Raw genomic sequence first — 14295 nt, 5'->3', positions numbered from 1 at the left:
ATTGTAAACTAGGCTATAAGTTTTGAGTTTATGGGCTAAATTGAAAGAAGTTTGAAATTATGGTAAAATGATGAAAATTTAATGGTTATATTGAAGTTTTGATGGAAATTGAATAAGAAAATGATGTGAATTGTAAAAAGGAAGAAGATGAAAATGGTTAGGACAATTTTGGGATTTAGGTAAAAGTTGCATAAAAAGTTATTATTTTATATAAAATATGTGTGTTATTAATTAATTGTACTTATGCTAATTTTCGTAGCAAACAAAGAAACCGAGACGTTGAATACGAAGGGAAAAGAAAAAGTGATCGAGGAATAGCTCGAGAAAAATATCGGTTTGTATTATCATAATTCAAGTTATTTCTTATTAAATGTTTTATTTTAATATATGTGTATGGAATTTGAATGTGAGGTAAATATTGATATTTAAGTTGAATGTGAATTAGATTTATTTGATGAATAGATATATGTATGTGAAATTGAATTGTATGATTGAATTAAGTAATATTGGTATGCACATGAATTTGAATTGACAAATATGTGAGAAAATGTGGTCAAAGTGCAATTGATGTGAATTGACTGAAATAAAGGAAGTAATCCGATACCCTATTAACTAGTCGAGCTTAGTGGATATAGTTGGCATGCCATAGGATTGGAAAGGTTCAGGGATACTTTGACTTCGAGTCGATGAGACACTTGATGTGTCATTATTGCTTCGGATAGATTCGATGAGGCGTTGGTAGCCACTTTGCTTCGGCTTAGCCGATGAGACGTTGGTCGTCACTTATTTGCTTCAAACTATCTGATGAGGTGTTGGTCACCATTCTGGTGTGTTTGGTTGGATCCGTGTATCTGCCAAAGCCCGAGTCATGTTAATAAGGGAAAATAAGTGAAATAATAAAATCAAATGAATTTGATTAATCGAGCTATCGAATAAAATGAGAAAGTGATATTGTAAGATGGAATGTGAGATGAAATTTGTAAAGAGATTGAAGGCATGAACCAAAGGTTTATGAAGTGTTTATATTTGAAATGTGAATTGAATAATTATATGTGGTTGAGAAATGAATCAAAGGTTCATGAGTTATTTGAAATCTCATTGATGATTTATTGGATCTATCATTGGAAATGATATAATGGAAATATGATAGTTTGGTATGAATTTATATATATGATTTGTATGTATGATTTGCTAATTATCTATGTATGTTATGATATTTTATTGTTGTTATAATTTGAATTATGATAATACCACTGAGTATTTCCAATACTCAGCATACGGTTGTTTCCCGTGCGCAGTTTAGGTAAAGTTGAAGTTCAGTCAAGCATCTGAGTCAGTCCCGACTTCTGCTCAATTTTGGTGATGCATCTATCTTTTAGAAATGTGGCATGTACTAGGTTTGGTGTTTGTCACTTGTAAATGTTTTATATTTTGAATGTAAATGTGGTGCATAATCCTTAAGAGGTAATGAAATGAATGAATGAAAATTTGCTAAGTTTGAAAGGTTTGATGAATGTTATTTGATCAAGATTTATAAGTAAATGTCTTGGGCATGAATTAGGTGTGTTTAATATGTGAAAATAGATTAAAAATGGTGAAAAATCATGTTTTCACACGGCCAAGTCACATGGGCGTATGCCCAGGCCGTGTGGCAAAGTCAAACTTGCCCATAGGTTAGTCCCACGGCCGTGTGAGTAAGTCAGATCTGCCTACGGGCAGGCCACACGGGCATGTTCCAGGCCACACGGGCATGTCTCAGGCCACACGGGCGTGTGCCCCTATTCTCAAGGAAAAGTTTCCAAAGTTCCCGGTTTAATCCCAAAACACTTCCTAAGTATATTGTGGGCCTCTTAGGTCCATATTAGGGTCTTAAAGATGGAATTTAAGAAATTTTAAATTGAAATATAGATTTATGACTCGATGTTGTTCGTTATTGGTGTTTAATTTCAGTAATGCCTCGTAACCCTGTTCCGGTGACGGGTTGGGGTTAAGGGGTGTTACAGAGACAAACAAAAGTGACTATTTTTATAGTTTACCCCTCTAATAATAACATTGCCATCATCTATTGTCAAATTCAAATTTTAATTTTATTACCTAATTATCACCAACAAAGATATATGACATATCATATTAAAGTTTACATAAAAATTTCATTGTGTAAAAAATGAAAATCAAGCTGCTATTGAAAAATGTCACATTTATATCAAACTAGTAATTTAAAATTTGGTTTTAAGATAATTTGAAACCATATATGATATATGTAATATATGAATATATTTGAACTTATACGATGAGAAAAAAATTGTAAGTTGTTTTTTTAAATGTATTTATGTAATGGATTCGATGAAAATGTGAGAAAATTATATCTTGTGGATTGATTCAAATATTTATTAATAATTAAAAATATTATTAAATATTTAATTTAATTATTTATTAATAATAAAAATATTGAAAATTGTTACATGAATATCTTTTATTTAGTAATGGTAATTTTGTAAAATAATCTTACATTCTAGGAAAGTGTTGAGTGTACCAAATGTATTAATGTAACTTTCCCAATAGCAACACTTCTCGTATATACCAAACATTGTAGAGTAATTTTTCCATTAATGACATTCTCAAAAATTACATTATAAGGAATCACATTTCAATGGAATCTTAAAATGGAAAAACACCAAATGCCTTCATGTTATTTTTATTGGTCAAAGTCTACTGTGAATCTCCCTACTATTATGTAAAGTTATTTTTAGTCCCTCTACTAAAAATTGCTCTAAATTAGTTTTTGTACACTAAAAATTTATTCAAAGCATGGCACTATTACAATTTGTCGTTAAGTTATTGATAATTTGGATAAATATGACATACCCAACTAATTTACTTGTGTCTCGACCTGATCCATAAAAAAAAACCCAACCATTCCCCCCAAAACATCTATGCATTTTTTAAATATCGTGTAGTTGAATAATATGTCATGAGTAAATTAGTTAGGTATGATATACTTTGTCTAATTATCAATAATTTAAAGGAAAATTGTAATGATGTCATAATTTGAACAAATTTTTAATGTACAAGAACTAATTTGGAGCAATTTTTAATAAATAGACTAAAATTAACTTTACATTGTAATATAAAAGTTCCTAGTAACTTTGACGAGTTTATTTATGAAAAATTAGAGTAATTTAATGTGGTATATGGAATGAATGTGCCTAAAAATCTAACCAAACTTTTTTCTAAAATATTAAAGTGACAATTAAATTAGGGATGACAATGAGGCGCGGCAGTTATTGTTAAATTCACTATTGCTCTGCAATAGACAAGTTTGCTCCACCACCCCCCCAATTTACTATGGATGTATAAACTTGAAATCCATTACTACTTTAATGTATGTTTTACGCATTCATCTCCACCCCATCTGCTCCGCTTCAATTTAATTGTTGCTACTTATTTTTAATTTTTTCAATCTTTTCAAAGTCGAGTAAATATTTAAAGATAAAATTTAAAAAAATATTTAAACGTAAAATATCAGGTGCGAAGGTAGAAATTTTTTTAGGAGGTTGAAATTAAATTTTAATTTTTATGATAAAAATATAATTTCACCATTTAAAATAATCTATATCTTTATAATTTTTAAAATATTAAATTAAATTTTTATCATTTTTAGAAAGGGCTAAAATATAATTTTACTTTTATTAATTTTAAAAAAATTAAAGAAGATATATGAAAAATTTACCTATTTTAGGGGCCAACGCCCTGCCCCCATCGGCTACGCCTCTGTATATATATGGACTTTAAACATTAAAATTTCTCTTTTTCTTAAAAAAAAAAATTACAAAGCTTTTCAACTTTTTTATTTTCTATTTTCACTTATTTTTATTTTTAAAAAAATCAATTTTAATTGTTTAACTAAATATGTTTTATTAATATTTTTAAATTTTCAAGACAATTTCTATTTTACCAAACTAAATACACCATTAATTTTTTAATATATATCAAAGAAATTGTGATGAAATTAAGCAAGTGAAGTAACGGGAAGCAAATTTTATTTTTTAAGGAGTCAAAATTAAATTGTAAATTTTATGATAATAAAAGTACAATTTTATCATTTTAATAATTTATATTTTTATAAAATTTAAAAGATTAAATAAAAAAATTTATAGTTTTAAAGACATCAAAATATAATTTTATATTTATTAATTTAAAATTTTATAAGATTTAAATAATATTTTTTTTTATTTTATGGCACGGGCGCTGCCAGCCCCCCCGTTAGCAAGCGCACATAACGCCTTGGAAAGGTTAGCTACAATCGCTTTGCTTCTCTCCTAATTCAATTTCTTTATATATGAAATAGTTTGTTTGTATATGTTTAATACGTAATGTATATATTATAGATATATTAATTAACTAATTCTTGAAATATCTAATCTTATGATTTAAAACAATCCCATCTACTACATGTTTCATTCATGCCATTACTATATTTCATTTCACTTTTATTTTAAGTTAACTTTTATTGAATTCCTTCTATCAATGGTATAAATAAATAAATTGTTAATTTCTGTTTTAATTTAAATTTCAACACTTGTAATTGATTGTCGAATTGGATTCACTGATGCAATTAAATTAGACATATTTTTAGAGATGATAATAAGTGTACGGGTTATCTAACACTTATCGTCTCCTCCACCAAGTATTATTCCTCCTCGACAAGCAAACACTTGTGGCAATGGGAAACTCCATTTGAGCTAGATAATTTTTCTTTCTAATTTTTTTTTATGAATTACAAAATGAGGATAAAGCTCTAATAATAACACGACTAGCAAAACTTAAACTCATACCACACCTAAGACGGTGAATACTTTAACCATCATGTCAATACATGAGATTCAGATTTAAATTAATTTAGCATTCCTAAATTACTAATATATAATTTTTACTAGATAATAAAGGAGGGTACAACACTATCAATTAAAGATCATCAAACAATAGAAAACTAATTTCATAATTATAACATATTCATGCAATACTAGGTTAATTAATTTATTTATTTTAAAATTATATATTTAATTTTTTAAATTTTTAATATTTAAACTAATTTCATCATAAAATGGTCCAAAAGGCACTTAATTCCACATTACTTTAATGGTATGTTTGATTGACTATAATAGTCAACCCATTCTAATCTTTATTCGATAAGTTGTAATTTTAATTTTGCAAAATACTATTATATGTTTGTTGTTTAAAATTATTTAAAACTATAAAGATTAAACTTTTAATTTTAGACAATCATAGGGATTATAGGAAAAATTTAACCATTTCTCAAAATCCGAATCACCTGTGATTATTTTCCGGCAACATTACTACGATCTAAGCATCAACGGTCAGGGGCAAGCCAGAAAACTTTTGAAGATCGAAATTAAATTATATTCTTTTATGCTAGTAAACATACAACTTTACTATTTTAATAATTTATATCTTTATAATTTAAAAAATCAAATTAAAATTTTTATCATTTTTAAAAGTTTAATTTTACCATTATAAATTTAAAATTTAAATAGTTTTAAAGAGAAAATTTCTATTTTAGGTACTAAATTCGCCACATAAAATATATAATTTTTTTATATTACATTATTACATTTTCTTAATAGTTTATATATATAAAGATAAATTAATACCTACTTTTCAAAAAAAAAAAGAATGGCTCTATTCAAAACAGATGAATTTGATATGGGATTCGAATTTTGCTATTTCTATATAAACCATTTTAGAACACCGATAAAATTAGAGATTTTAAATGCCTAAGGTAATTAAATCTAGACAATAAAGAGTTGGTTTGACATTTGACGTGGCAAAGGAAGGGGTATTTACGGATCGGACGGTTCAAATCAAACCCATGAATCATAACACTATGAAGCAGACCTCATGCGATCACTCCTCCCTCTAGTAATCTAGTCCCTGAAAGCAATTCAAAATTCTCCCACTTCATACACTCTTTCTAGTTGAAAGCCTCACATTCTTTTTACCAAAGACAGGGGAAAAAACCCTCATAAACCCTAAATTAAACCTCTCCATTAAAGGAAAAAGCTGAACTAAAACAGTGGAAGAAAACAGAGAAAATGTTCTCCCCAGGATTGAAGCGAAGCAAATTAAGCTCGCAGAAGGAGAGAAATGTAGGGGCAAATCTAAGGGCACCAGATTCTCCTTCAACTCCACTTACAGAGAACAATAAACCAGCGCACCAAGCTTCGATTCCAGATCGCCCAAGTACCGGCACTCCCGCTCCTTGGGCTCCTCGCTTGTCTGTTCTTGCCAGGTACTATTTCCGCTTTCCATTTTGAGGCTTTATTGATTGAGCAAGAGCCTTATGATTTTGAGATAGTTGGAGTTGAATTTGAATTTTGGGATCGTAATTTTGTCTTTTGCATTTTTTCTTCAAAAAAGGGATTCCTGTGTGAGTAATGTTTTGAAATTAGGCTTCTTGAATTAAGATGAAGAAATGTGGGAATGTGGCAAGCAAAATGGTAAGTGAATTGTTGAGTGTTAAGAAAAGAAGAATCTGATGCTGGACAGTCTTAAGAGTAGAGGGTAGAATTTGTTTCACGGTTAAGGTTATTGCTTCTTGTGGGTGGTGATGTCTTATGGATGCGGACATGGCATGAAAATTGTAATCATGCTTTGTAATCCTAGGAAGTTTGAGCCTTATACTGAAAAAGAAAGAAAATGGTGGCTGGTGATTGGCCTTGCTTCCATGTGTTTTATTGAAAATGTCTAGGACTCTTAAAATAATGTTTCAACCTGCTATGATTTGTTGGTTAAACTTACTTTAGTGTGGGTTTGGATGGGCGATTGGGTGCGGTGCGGTGCGTTTAGCTTACTTTTTGTCTCACGCTACAGTATCGCTACAGTATCTAATCTTACCGCCACCGCTGTTTTTACACTAACCGCAGGTAAACGCACCGCCCATCCAAACTCACCCTTAGTTTTGCTGCTTGATGCCTTAAATGGAAAACTTATACTATAATTTATACCACGTATAGGTCTGATTGGGATTATTGTTGAAACTAACGAAAAATCAGTAGAGGAAAGAACATGTGGCTAGATGAGTAGGGGATTTGAGCAAAAGAATGCCTAACCCGTTAGAGTTAGTTTTAGTCTAGAAACATTCAAAGGGGATTTGAGCAAAAGAATGCCTAACCCGTTAGAGTTAGTTTTAGTCTAGAAACATTCAAACTTAAAGAGAAACAATTCTGAACTTTAACCTGTTATTAACTGAATCAACCTAAAAAATAACTAGAAAGTTATATAGGACCACTGCTTAATTTCAAAGTTACCTGATAAAAACCTGAATTGACCTATAAAAAATTTCTTCCTAAAAAAAAATGAAAAACTCGAAATCTGGAAAAAGGAAAGGAGCTCTATGCCTTAGTATAGCTCCTGCAAGTATCTGCCTCATAATCCTTTTTATAGACCTCCAGAGTTTATAGATTCACTTCCTTACTGTGTCTGTGTGTGGCTTAAACTCCTGGCTAGTAAATAGTAATATATTTAACATTTTGTGTGCAATTGTACCCAGAATTCCACCAGCAAACAAGAATGAAAAAGGGGATGGGGTGGATCCAATTAAGCCAGTTTTTGTTGGAGAGTTTCCACAAGTTGTTCATGATGAACAGACCAGCTTTTTGCAGAGGCGTGTTCCTGGTTAGTATTGCTGGTTCCTATCATCAACCATGTGCAGATCAATGCAATTCCTTTAGAAAAACTAATTTGTTGCTTCTTTGTGATCTGTTCCAGCTGATGTTTGTATATCAGGCGGAATGGATAAGGGAACATGCCTATCATGGATTATATACGGGAACAAAATTTTTATCTGGAGTTATTTGTCATCCACAGCTCCAAAGAAATGTGTTACTCTTGAACTTCCCTCTGATGTTTTAGGAAATGCAGATCTTGGCAGAACTTCCTATATCCGCAATAATTGGTTGCTTTCTGTTGTCAATTGGGATAGCACCTCAAAAGTATCAAATAGAGCTGCAAAACATTGCTATTCTGCTGGTATTGTTTTGTGTAACCAGAAAACTCGAGCTGTTTTATACTGGTCCGACATCTTTGCTGATGTGGGAGCTGCTTCTGTTACCATTTGTTCATCTTCTGATGAATTATTGGTAACTTCTTCACGTATTGACAGCAATGCCACCCCAAACAGGCATGCAACAAATTTTACTGGCTCAAGTTCTTTCAACTCTTTGATTGCTTCTGCAATTCCTGGTACCCAAAATGCCTGTGTTGCCCTTGCATGTTGCTCTAGTGGTGAACTTTGGCAATTTTACTGCAGCCCGAATGGTATTCAAGTAAATAAAGTACACCAGAACATACAAAGTTTATCATCCCAAGGTGCTGGTGTTGGTCAACTTGTTGGGAGCAAGGGATATCCGAGGTCAATGATATGGCGTCTTCCATACTTTTCTGTTTCAGACTCCAACCGCCAATTTTTTCTGCTGACAGATCATGAAATACAGTGTTTCAACATCAAGCTCTTTCCTGATTTAGAGGTGTCAAAGCTTTGGTCTCAGGAAATTGTTGGTAATGATGGTGATTTGGGAATTAAGAAGGATCTGGCTGGACAGAAACGAATCTGGCCTCTAGACCTGCAGGTGGATGATCATGGTAAAGTTATTACTGTTCTTGTTGCCACCTTTTGCAAGGATCGGGTTAGCAGCTCAAGTTACACTCAATATTCTCTTCTGACCATGCAATATATGTCTGAAGTGAACATCTTCTCTGATTTACATGAAAGAGTTTTAGAGAAAAAGGCTCCAATCCAAGTGATAATACCAAAAGCAAGGGTAGAGGATGAGGACTTCTTATTCTCCATGAGACTTCGAGTAGGGGGCAAGCCCGCAGGATCAACAATCATACTTTCTGGTGAAGGAACTGCAACAGTCTCCCATTATCACAGAAATTCTACTCGACTCTATCAATTTGATTTGCCTCATGATGCTGGGAAAGTTCTTAATGCTTCGGTTCTTCCTGCTACTGATGATGGGGAAGATGGCGCATGGGTTGTGCTTACCGAGAAAGCAGGGATATGGGCAATACCAGAAAAGGCTGTTGTACTTGGTGGGGTTGAACCCCCTGAGCGGAGCTTGTCACGCAAAGGGAGCTCGAATGAAGGCTCTGCACAAGAAGAGAGAAGGAACCTTATGTTTGCAAACAATATTGCTCCTAGAAGGGCTAGTTCAGATGCATGGGATGCTGGTGGTAGACAAGCAACTGGTTTGACTGGTATTACACGCAGAACTGCCCAAGATGAAGAATCAGAAGCTTTGCTAGGTCAATTTTTCCACGAGTTTTTGATAACTGGGAAGGTTGATGGATCACTAGAAAAACTTAAGAGTTCTGGGGCATTTGAAAGGGGTGGAGAAACTAATGTCTTTGTACGGACAAGCAAATCAATCGTTGACACCTTAGCTAAACACTGGACAACTACTAGAGGTGCTGAAATTGTTGCTATGGGTATTATATCGACTCAACTCATGGATAAGCAGCAGAAGCATAACAAATTTCTCCAGTTTCTTGCTTTATCCAAGTGCCATGAGGAGTTATGTTCTGGACAGAGTATGATCTGCGACTTGTTGCCATAGCTTTTGCTCCTGCATTTCATTTTCTTCATTTTCCGTATTTTTTTCTTAGAGTTTGATTGCATAAAACAGTATGTAGTCTCCATCATGGTACATTTAACATAAACTATGACTAGTAATCTGCCTTCAGTTGCTTTTTGAACTGTTATTTAGCACATATGTTGACTGATAACTCTTAGGACTTGACTGAGCATTTCATGTTACAATATGTAGACAAGTTGCAGAGGCGACTTTATGTTCAATTGTTATAAGTGTGGAGGTTACGTTGAGCTTTTGGCTGCAGTTTAGATTCTTAGCATTTCCCAGTGGTCATATTTTGATATTTGAGTAGCATCTTAGATCTTTCTGTGGCTAAAATCAAATATTGTTTTCATTGCCAGATATTCTGAGGAGTGAACCTTGTGGGCAGGTTTTTATTCTTGATGCTATATCTGACTGCAATTTCTTCCCTCTTCTTTGTATTTAGTACAGATCTAGGGAAACTATGTCTTACTACTAAAGGGGAATAATTTATTTCTGGTCTTTCTTGCCTTCTAATCAAACAACAGGCAAAAGAGAAAAATTATGCCTAATTTGTTACTTGTTTGGCAGGACATTCTTTGCAAATCATCTTAGAACATGGTGAAAAGCTCTCTGCAATTATTCAACTCAGGGAACTACAGAATATAATTAACCAAAACCGTTCAACTGGAGTTGGCTCCACTCATTCAAGTTTTGAAAATCAAGTTTCAGGTGCTCTTTGGGATCTGATTCAGTTAGTAGGGGAGAGGGCCAGGCGAAATACTGTCCTTCTGATGGACAGAGATAATGCTGAAGTGTTCTATAGTAAGGTCTCTGATCTCGAACAAGTATTTTATTGCTTAGAAAGACATCTAGAATATATAATCAGCATGGAGCAACCAGTTGGATTTCAGATCCATAAAGCTTGCGAACTCTCAAATTCATGTGTTACTATATTTCGGGCTGCCATGGACTACAAGAATGAGAATCACCTATGGTATCCACCACCAGAGGGTTTAACGCCTTGGTATTGTCAACCAGTGGTGCGTAACGGGCTGTGGAGTATTGCGTCTTTCATGCTTCAGCTGTTAAAAGAAACATCTGAAATTGATATGTCAGCAAAATCAGAATTATATTCTCATCTGGAAGCATTGGCTGAAGTTCTTCTTGAGGCGTCTAGTGGTGCTATAAATGCTAAAGTTGAGCGAGGAGAAGAGCACAAAGGTCTTCTGAATGAGTACTGGAGTAGAAGGGATGCAATTCTTGATTCCCTTTATCAACAAGTTAAAGGTTTTGTAGAAGCTGGTTATCAGGTGAATCCTTTTTCTGAGAAGTATTGTATTCATTTCTTCCTGGTTGTGCATTTGCATGCACCCTTGAATTTTTTATTTCTTGCAGGACTTAACTGATAACACAGGAGAGAATAAAGAAGAAATCCTTAAAAATCTGTCTTCAAGCTTGCTGTCAATAGCAAAACGACATGAAGGCTATCAGACCATGTGGAACATATGTTGTGATCTCAATGATTCAGGGTTGCTAAAAAATCTTATGGTATGATTTGAGTATTTACTTCGACACATTTTTCTTGTTTAGGTTCATTGATTTTCTTGAACATCTGCTATGCTGTGCCCCCCCTCCCCCCCAAAAAACCCTCAGGTATGAAATTGCATGCTCTCACTGTCCCTGCACTATTTGCAACATTTGGACAAATCTATCAACGGTTTCCTAAGCCATGCTTTCTTAAAGTTGCCATTACAAATGGAACAAAGAAGTTATGTTTTGATTTTCGTCCTGCAAGAGTTTGCAAACATATTCACTGAATTCTTAATTCTAAATTGTTGCATGTTCAAGTGTTTTTTTTAGGCATTTACGGGATTATTACGGTATTTGGTTTAGGATACGGCCTATCGGTACCTATGTTACTTCTGTTTCGAGTTGCTTTTAATTATTGAGATATCTTTGAGTGAAGATTGAGTTTCAAGTGTTAAGATGTCTCTCCCTGGTGGTTTTCTTCTCTACCCTGTTTTCTTTTTTCTCAAAAATTTCCTTAAATTCTCTTCTCCTTACTCTTCTGTCTGAATTTATATTATTCTCTTTCTCCTTCATTCCCTTGTTGTCTCACTGCTTTCTAGAATAACTTTAGATTGTGTATTATGCAGCATGAGAGCATGGGACCTAGATGTGGATTCAGTTACTTTGTGTTTAAACAGCTGTATGGAAAGAAGCAATACTCTAAGCTACTAAGGCTTGGGGAGGAATTCCAGGAAGAGCTATCTATTTTCTTAAATCATTACCAGGATCTCCTATGGCTTCATGAAGTATTCCTTCATCGGTTTTCAGCAGCTTCAGAAACTCTTCATGTTGTGGCTCTTTCTCAAGATGAGGGCTCTATTTCAATCACTGAAGAGGAGATCGATTCTGACCACCCAAATCCAGTACCAACATTGACTGACAGGCGGCGACTTTTGAACCTCTCCAAGATTGCTGCCTTTGCAGGTAATCTGTTTTCTCATTTCTCATTTATTACTTGATTGCATACTAGTTCATTTTTTGTATTGATTTTATTCTTTGTTTCATGGGAAAATTCCATCTTTTTTTATCATAAAATACTGCTTAGTTAGTAGTGGAGAAATCTTGAAAGAAAATTATGGTTGAAAATGGAAAATAAGGAGATTCCATGGAGGGATTATACGAACTGGTATCATTGGTAAATGCACTTTTTCTTTCCTCCATCCTTGCCTTTTCTTATCATGTTCCAGTTTTAAAAAAGTTGAAAACATAAATTTAAGAATCTCTTACTAATAGGCCTATAAAACCCCATTTCCATTTCCCATTTCCCACTTATCCTTTTTTCTTCTTTCTCTTAACAATTAGGTAAAGATGCTGACTCTCAGATAAAAGCGAAAAGAATAGAAGCTGATTTGAAGATTTTGAGATTGCAGGTTTGTTGCATTCAATGAGATTTTTCTTTTTATGTTTTTATCTGAAACACTGTTGTTTCTCATTAATACATGGTTTTATCATATCACAACCTATATTGATTCATATTAGCTGTTATGAACCGTCTGAAATGGGGTGTAATCAAGCTGAGCTGAATCAAGCTTTTTAAAAGCTCAAGCTTGGGATAGAAATTTGATTAATAATTTATTTGTGTATATTACATTATAAAAAATATTGTAAACTGAATCTATCTCACAAGCTGTTTGAGCTAAGCATTAAAATTCAATATTACTGATTGTTTTTTGAAGCCTTCTAGGCACTCTATAATAATGTAATGAATAGCACCAGTGCATGGAAGTATATTAATCTGCTTTATCCATTTATAGTCAAGTCCGTATTTCTTTGTCATCTTCTGCAGGAAGAAATTATGGAAGTTCTACCACTGGATGACACGAACCAACATGTTGAAAAGAAGCTTCTTCGTCCTGAGGAGCTCATAGAGCTGTGTCTCGAAAGTGGAAGCAAAGAGCTAGCTTTGCAGGTTTTTGATGTATTTGCATGGACTAGCTCATCATTTCGCAAGAGCCATAGGAACCTTTTGGAGGAGTGCTGGAAGAAGGCTGCCGATCAAGACCCTTGGAGCGAGCTATATCAAGCATCAGTATCCGAAGGTTGGAGCGACGAGGAAACTTTGCAACAACTTAGCCGAACTATCCTTTTCAAGGCTTCAAACAGGTGTTATGGTCCGAAAGCAGAAACCATTGATGACGGATTCGGTGAAGTGCTGCCATTGAGACAAGAAAATGTAGAAGTAGCCGGTTTGAAAGACACACGATCATCCGTTGAGGCAATATTGATGCAACATAGGGATTTCCCATATGCAGGTAAGCTAATGCTTACTGCCCTCATGCTAGGATGTGTACAAGGTGACGATGTTAAATTAGAAGAGAGCCTTTCCCCAATGGTATGACAGATTAATAGGGCTAATACTGATTACATTCTCGAGATTGCCTTTTCATTAGTGGTATTTGTATAATTTCATATTTTATTTTGGGGTCTTATTAAATGCATACCCCAAGCATGCATTTACAAGATTTTTCCTTTTTTCAGAAGAAGAAAAAAAAAACTGAAGATCTAGGCATCAACATGTGAGCCTGGAGATAATTATCCATTTAAACCATTTAAAAACTAATTTTTTTAATTTTAAAAAATTATTTTTCGCTTGACCCTCAGCAGGTGTTTTAAGATCTCTTTTTCAGCAATACTGTTAGTAGTTTATATTCTTTTAGTCGCCAAAGACATCTGTAACAAAATAGAAAATTAAATTTGTTTTTTATGTTAAAAATCAAATTGACGAGAGAGTTTCCCTATTTTTCTGACAATATCATATGACATGAATAATTGAATATAACATTTATCAGTAAAAACAATCATTGTATAATCATCCATGGTAATCGGATCCTTCCTTTTAGGAATCAAAACAATCATTATATCATTCACCATCTCTCTATCAGCTACACCATTCAACATGTTTAAACATAAATTCACAGTATCACGACCAAGTACCGACAAAAAATGTTGATAAAACAAACTGTAAGACCATCAATGCCCGGTGCCTTACTTGGATCCATCTGCTTAAAAGCTGACTACCTCAGCCGTGAAAGGGGCACACAAACCTCTATTCATTGGTCCAGTAAGAGATGGCTTAGTAGCATCCAAC

At 33.6% G+C, this 14295-nt stretch overlaps 1 protein-coding gene across 1 annotated transcript; it reads left to right on the top strand.

Moving 5' to 3' along the window:
• Positions 1-5847: 5847 nt before the first annotated feature.
• On the top strand, positions 5848-13801 carry LOC121231814 (nuclear pore complex protein NUP133). Its single transcript, XM_041116601.1, has 8 exons — positions 5848-6310; positions 7571-7695; positions 7789-9612; positions 10227-10948; positions 11034-11186; positions 11795-12131; positions 12510-12577; positions 12994-13801. Exons 1-8 carry the CDS (start codon positions 6114-6116, stop codon positions 13543-13545), a joined length of 3978 nt encoding a protein of 1325 aa, XP_040972535.1. The 5' UTR covers positions 5848-6113; the 3' UTR covers positions 13546-13801.
• Positions 13802-14295: the final 494 nt, after the last annotated feature.

Source organism: Gossypium hirsutum, chromosome A07 (genome assembly GCF_007990345.1).
Source record: "Gossypium hirsutum isolate 1008001.06 chromosome A07, Gossypium_hirsutum_v2.1, whole genome shotgun sequence".
Taxonomy (NCBI): Eukaryota; Viridiplantae; Streptophyta; class Magnoliopsida; order Malvales; family Malvaceae; genus Gossypium; species Gossypium hirsutum.
This window is presented reverse-complemented; position numbering and strand designations above follow the sequence as displayed.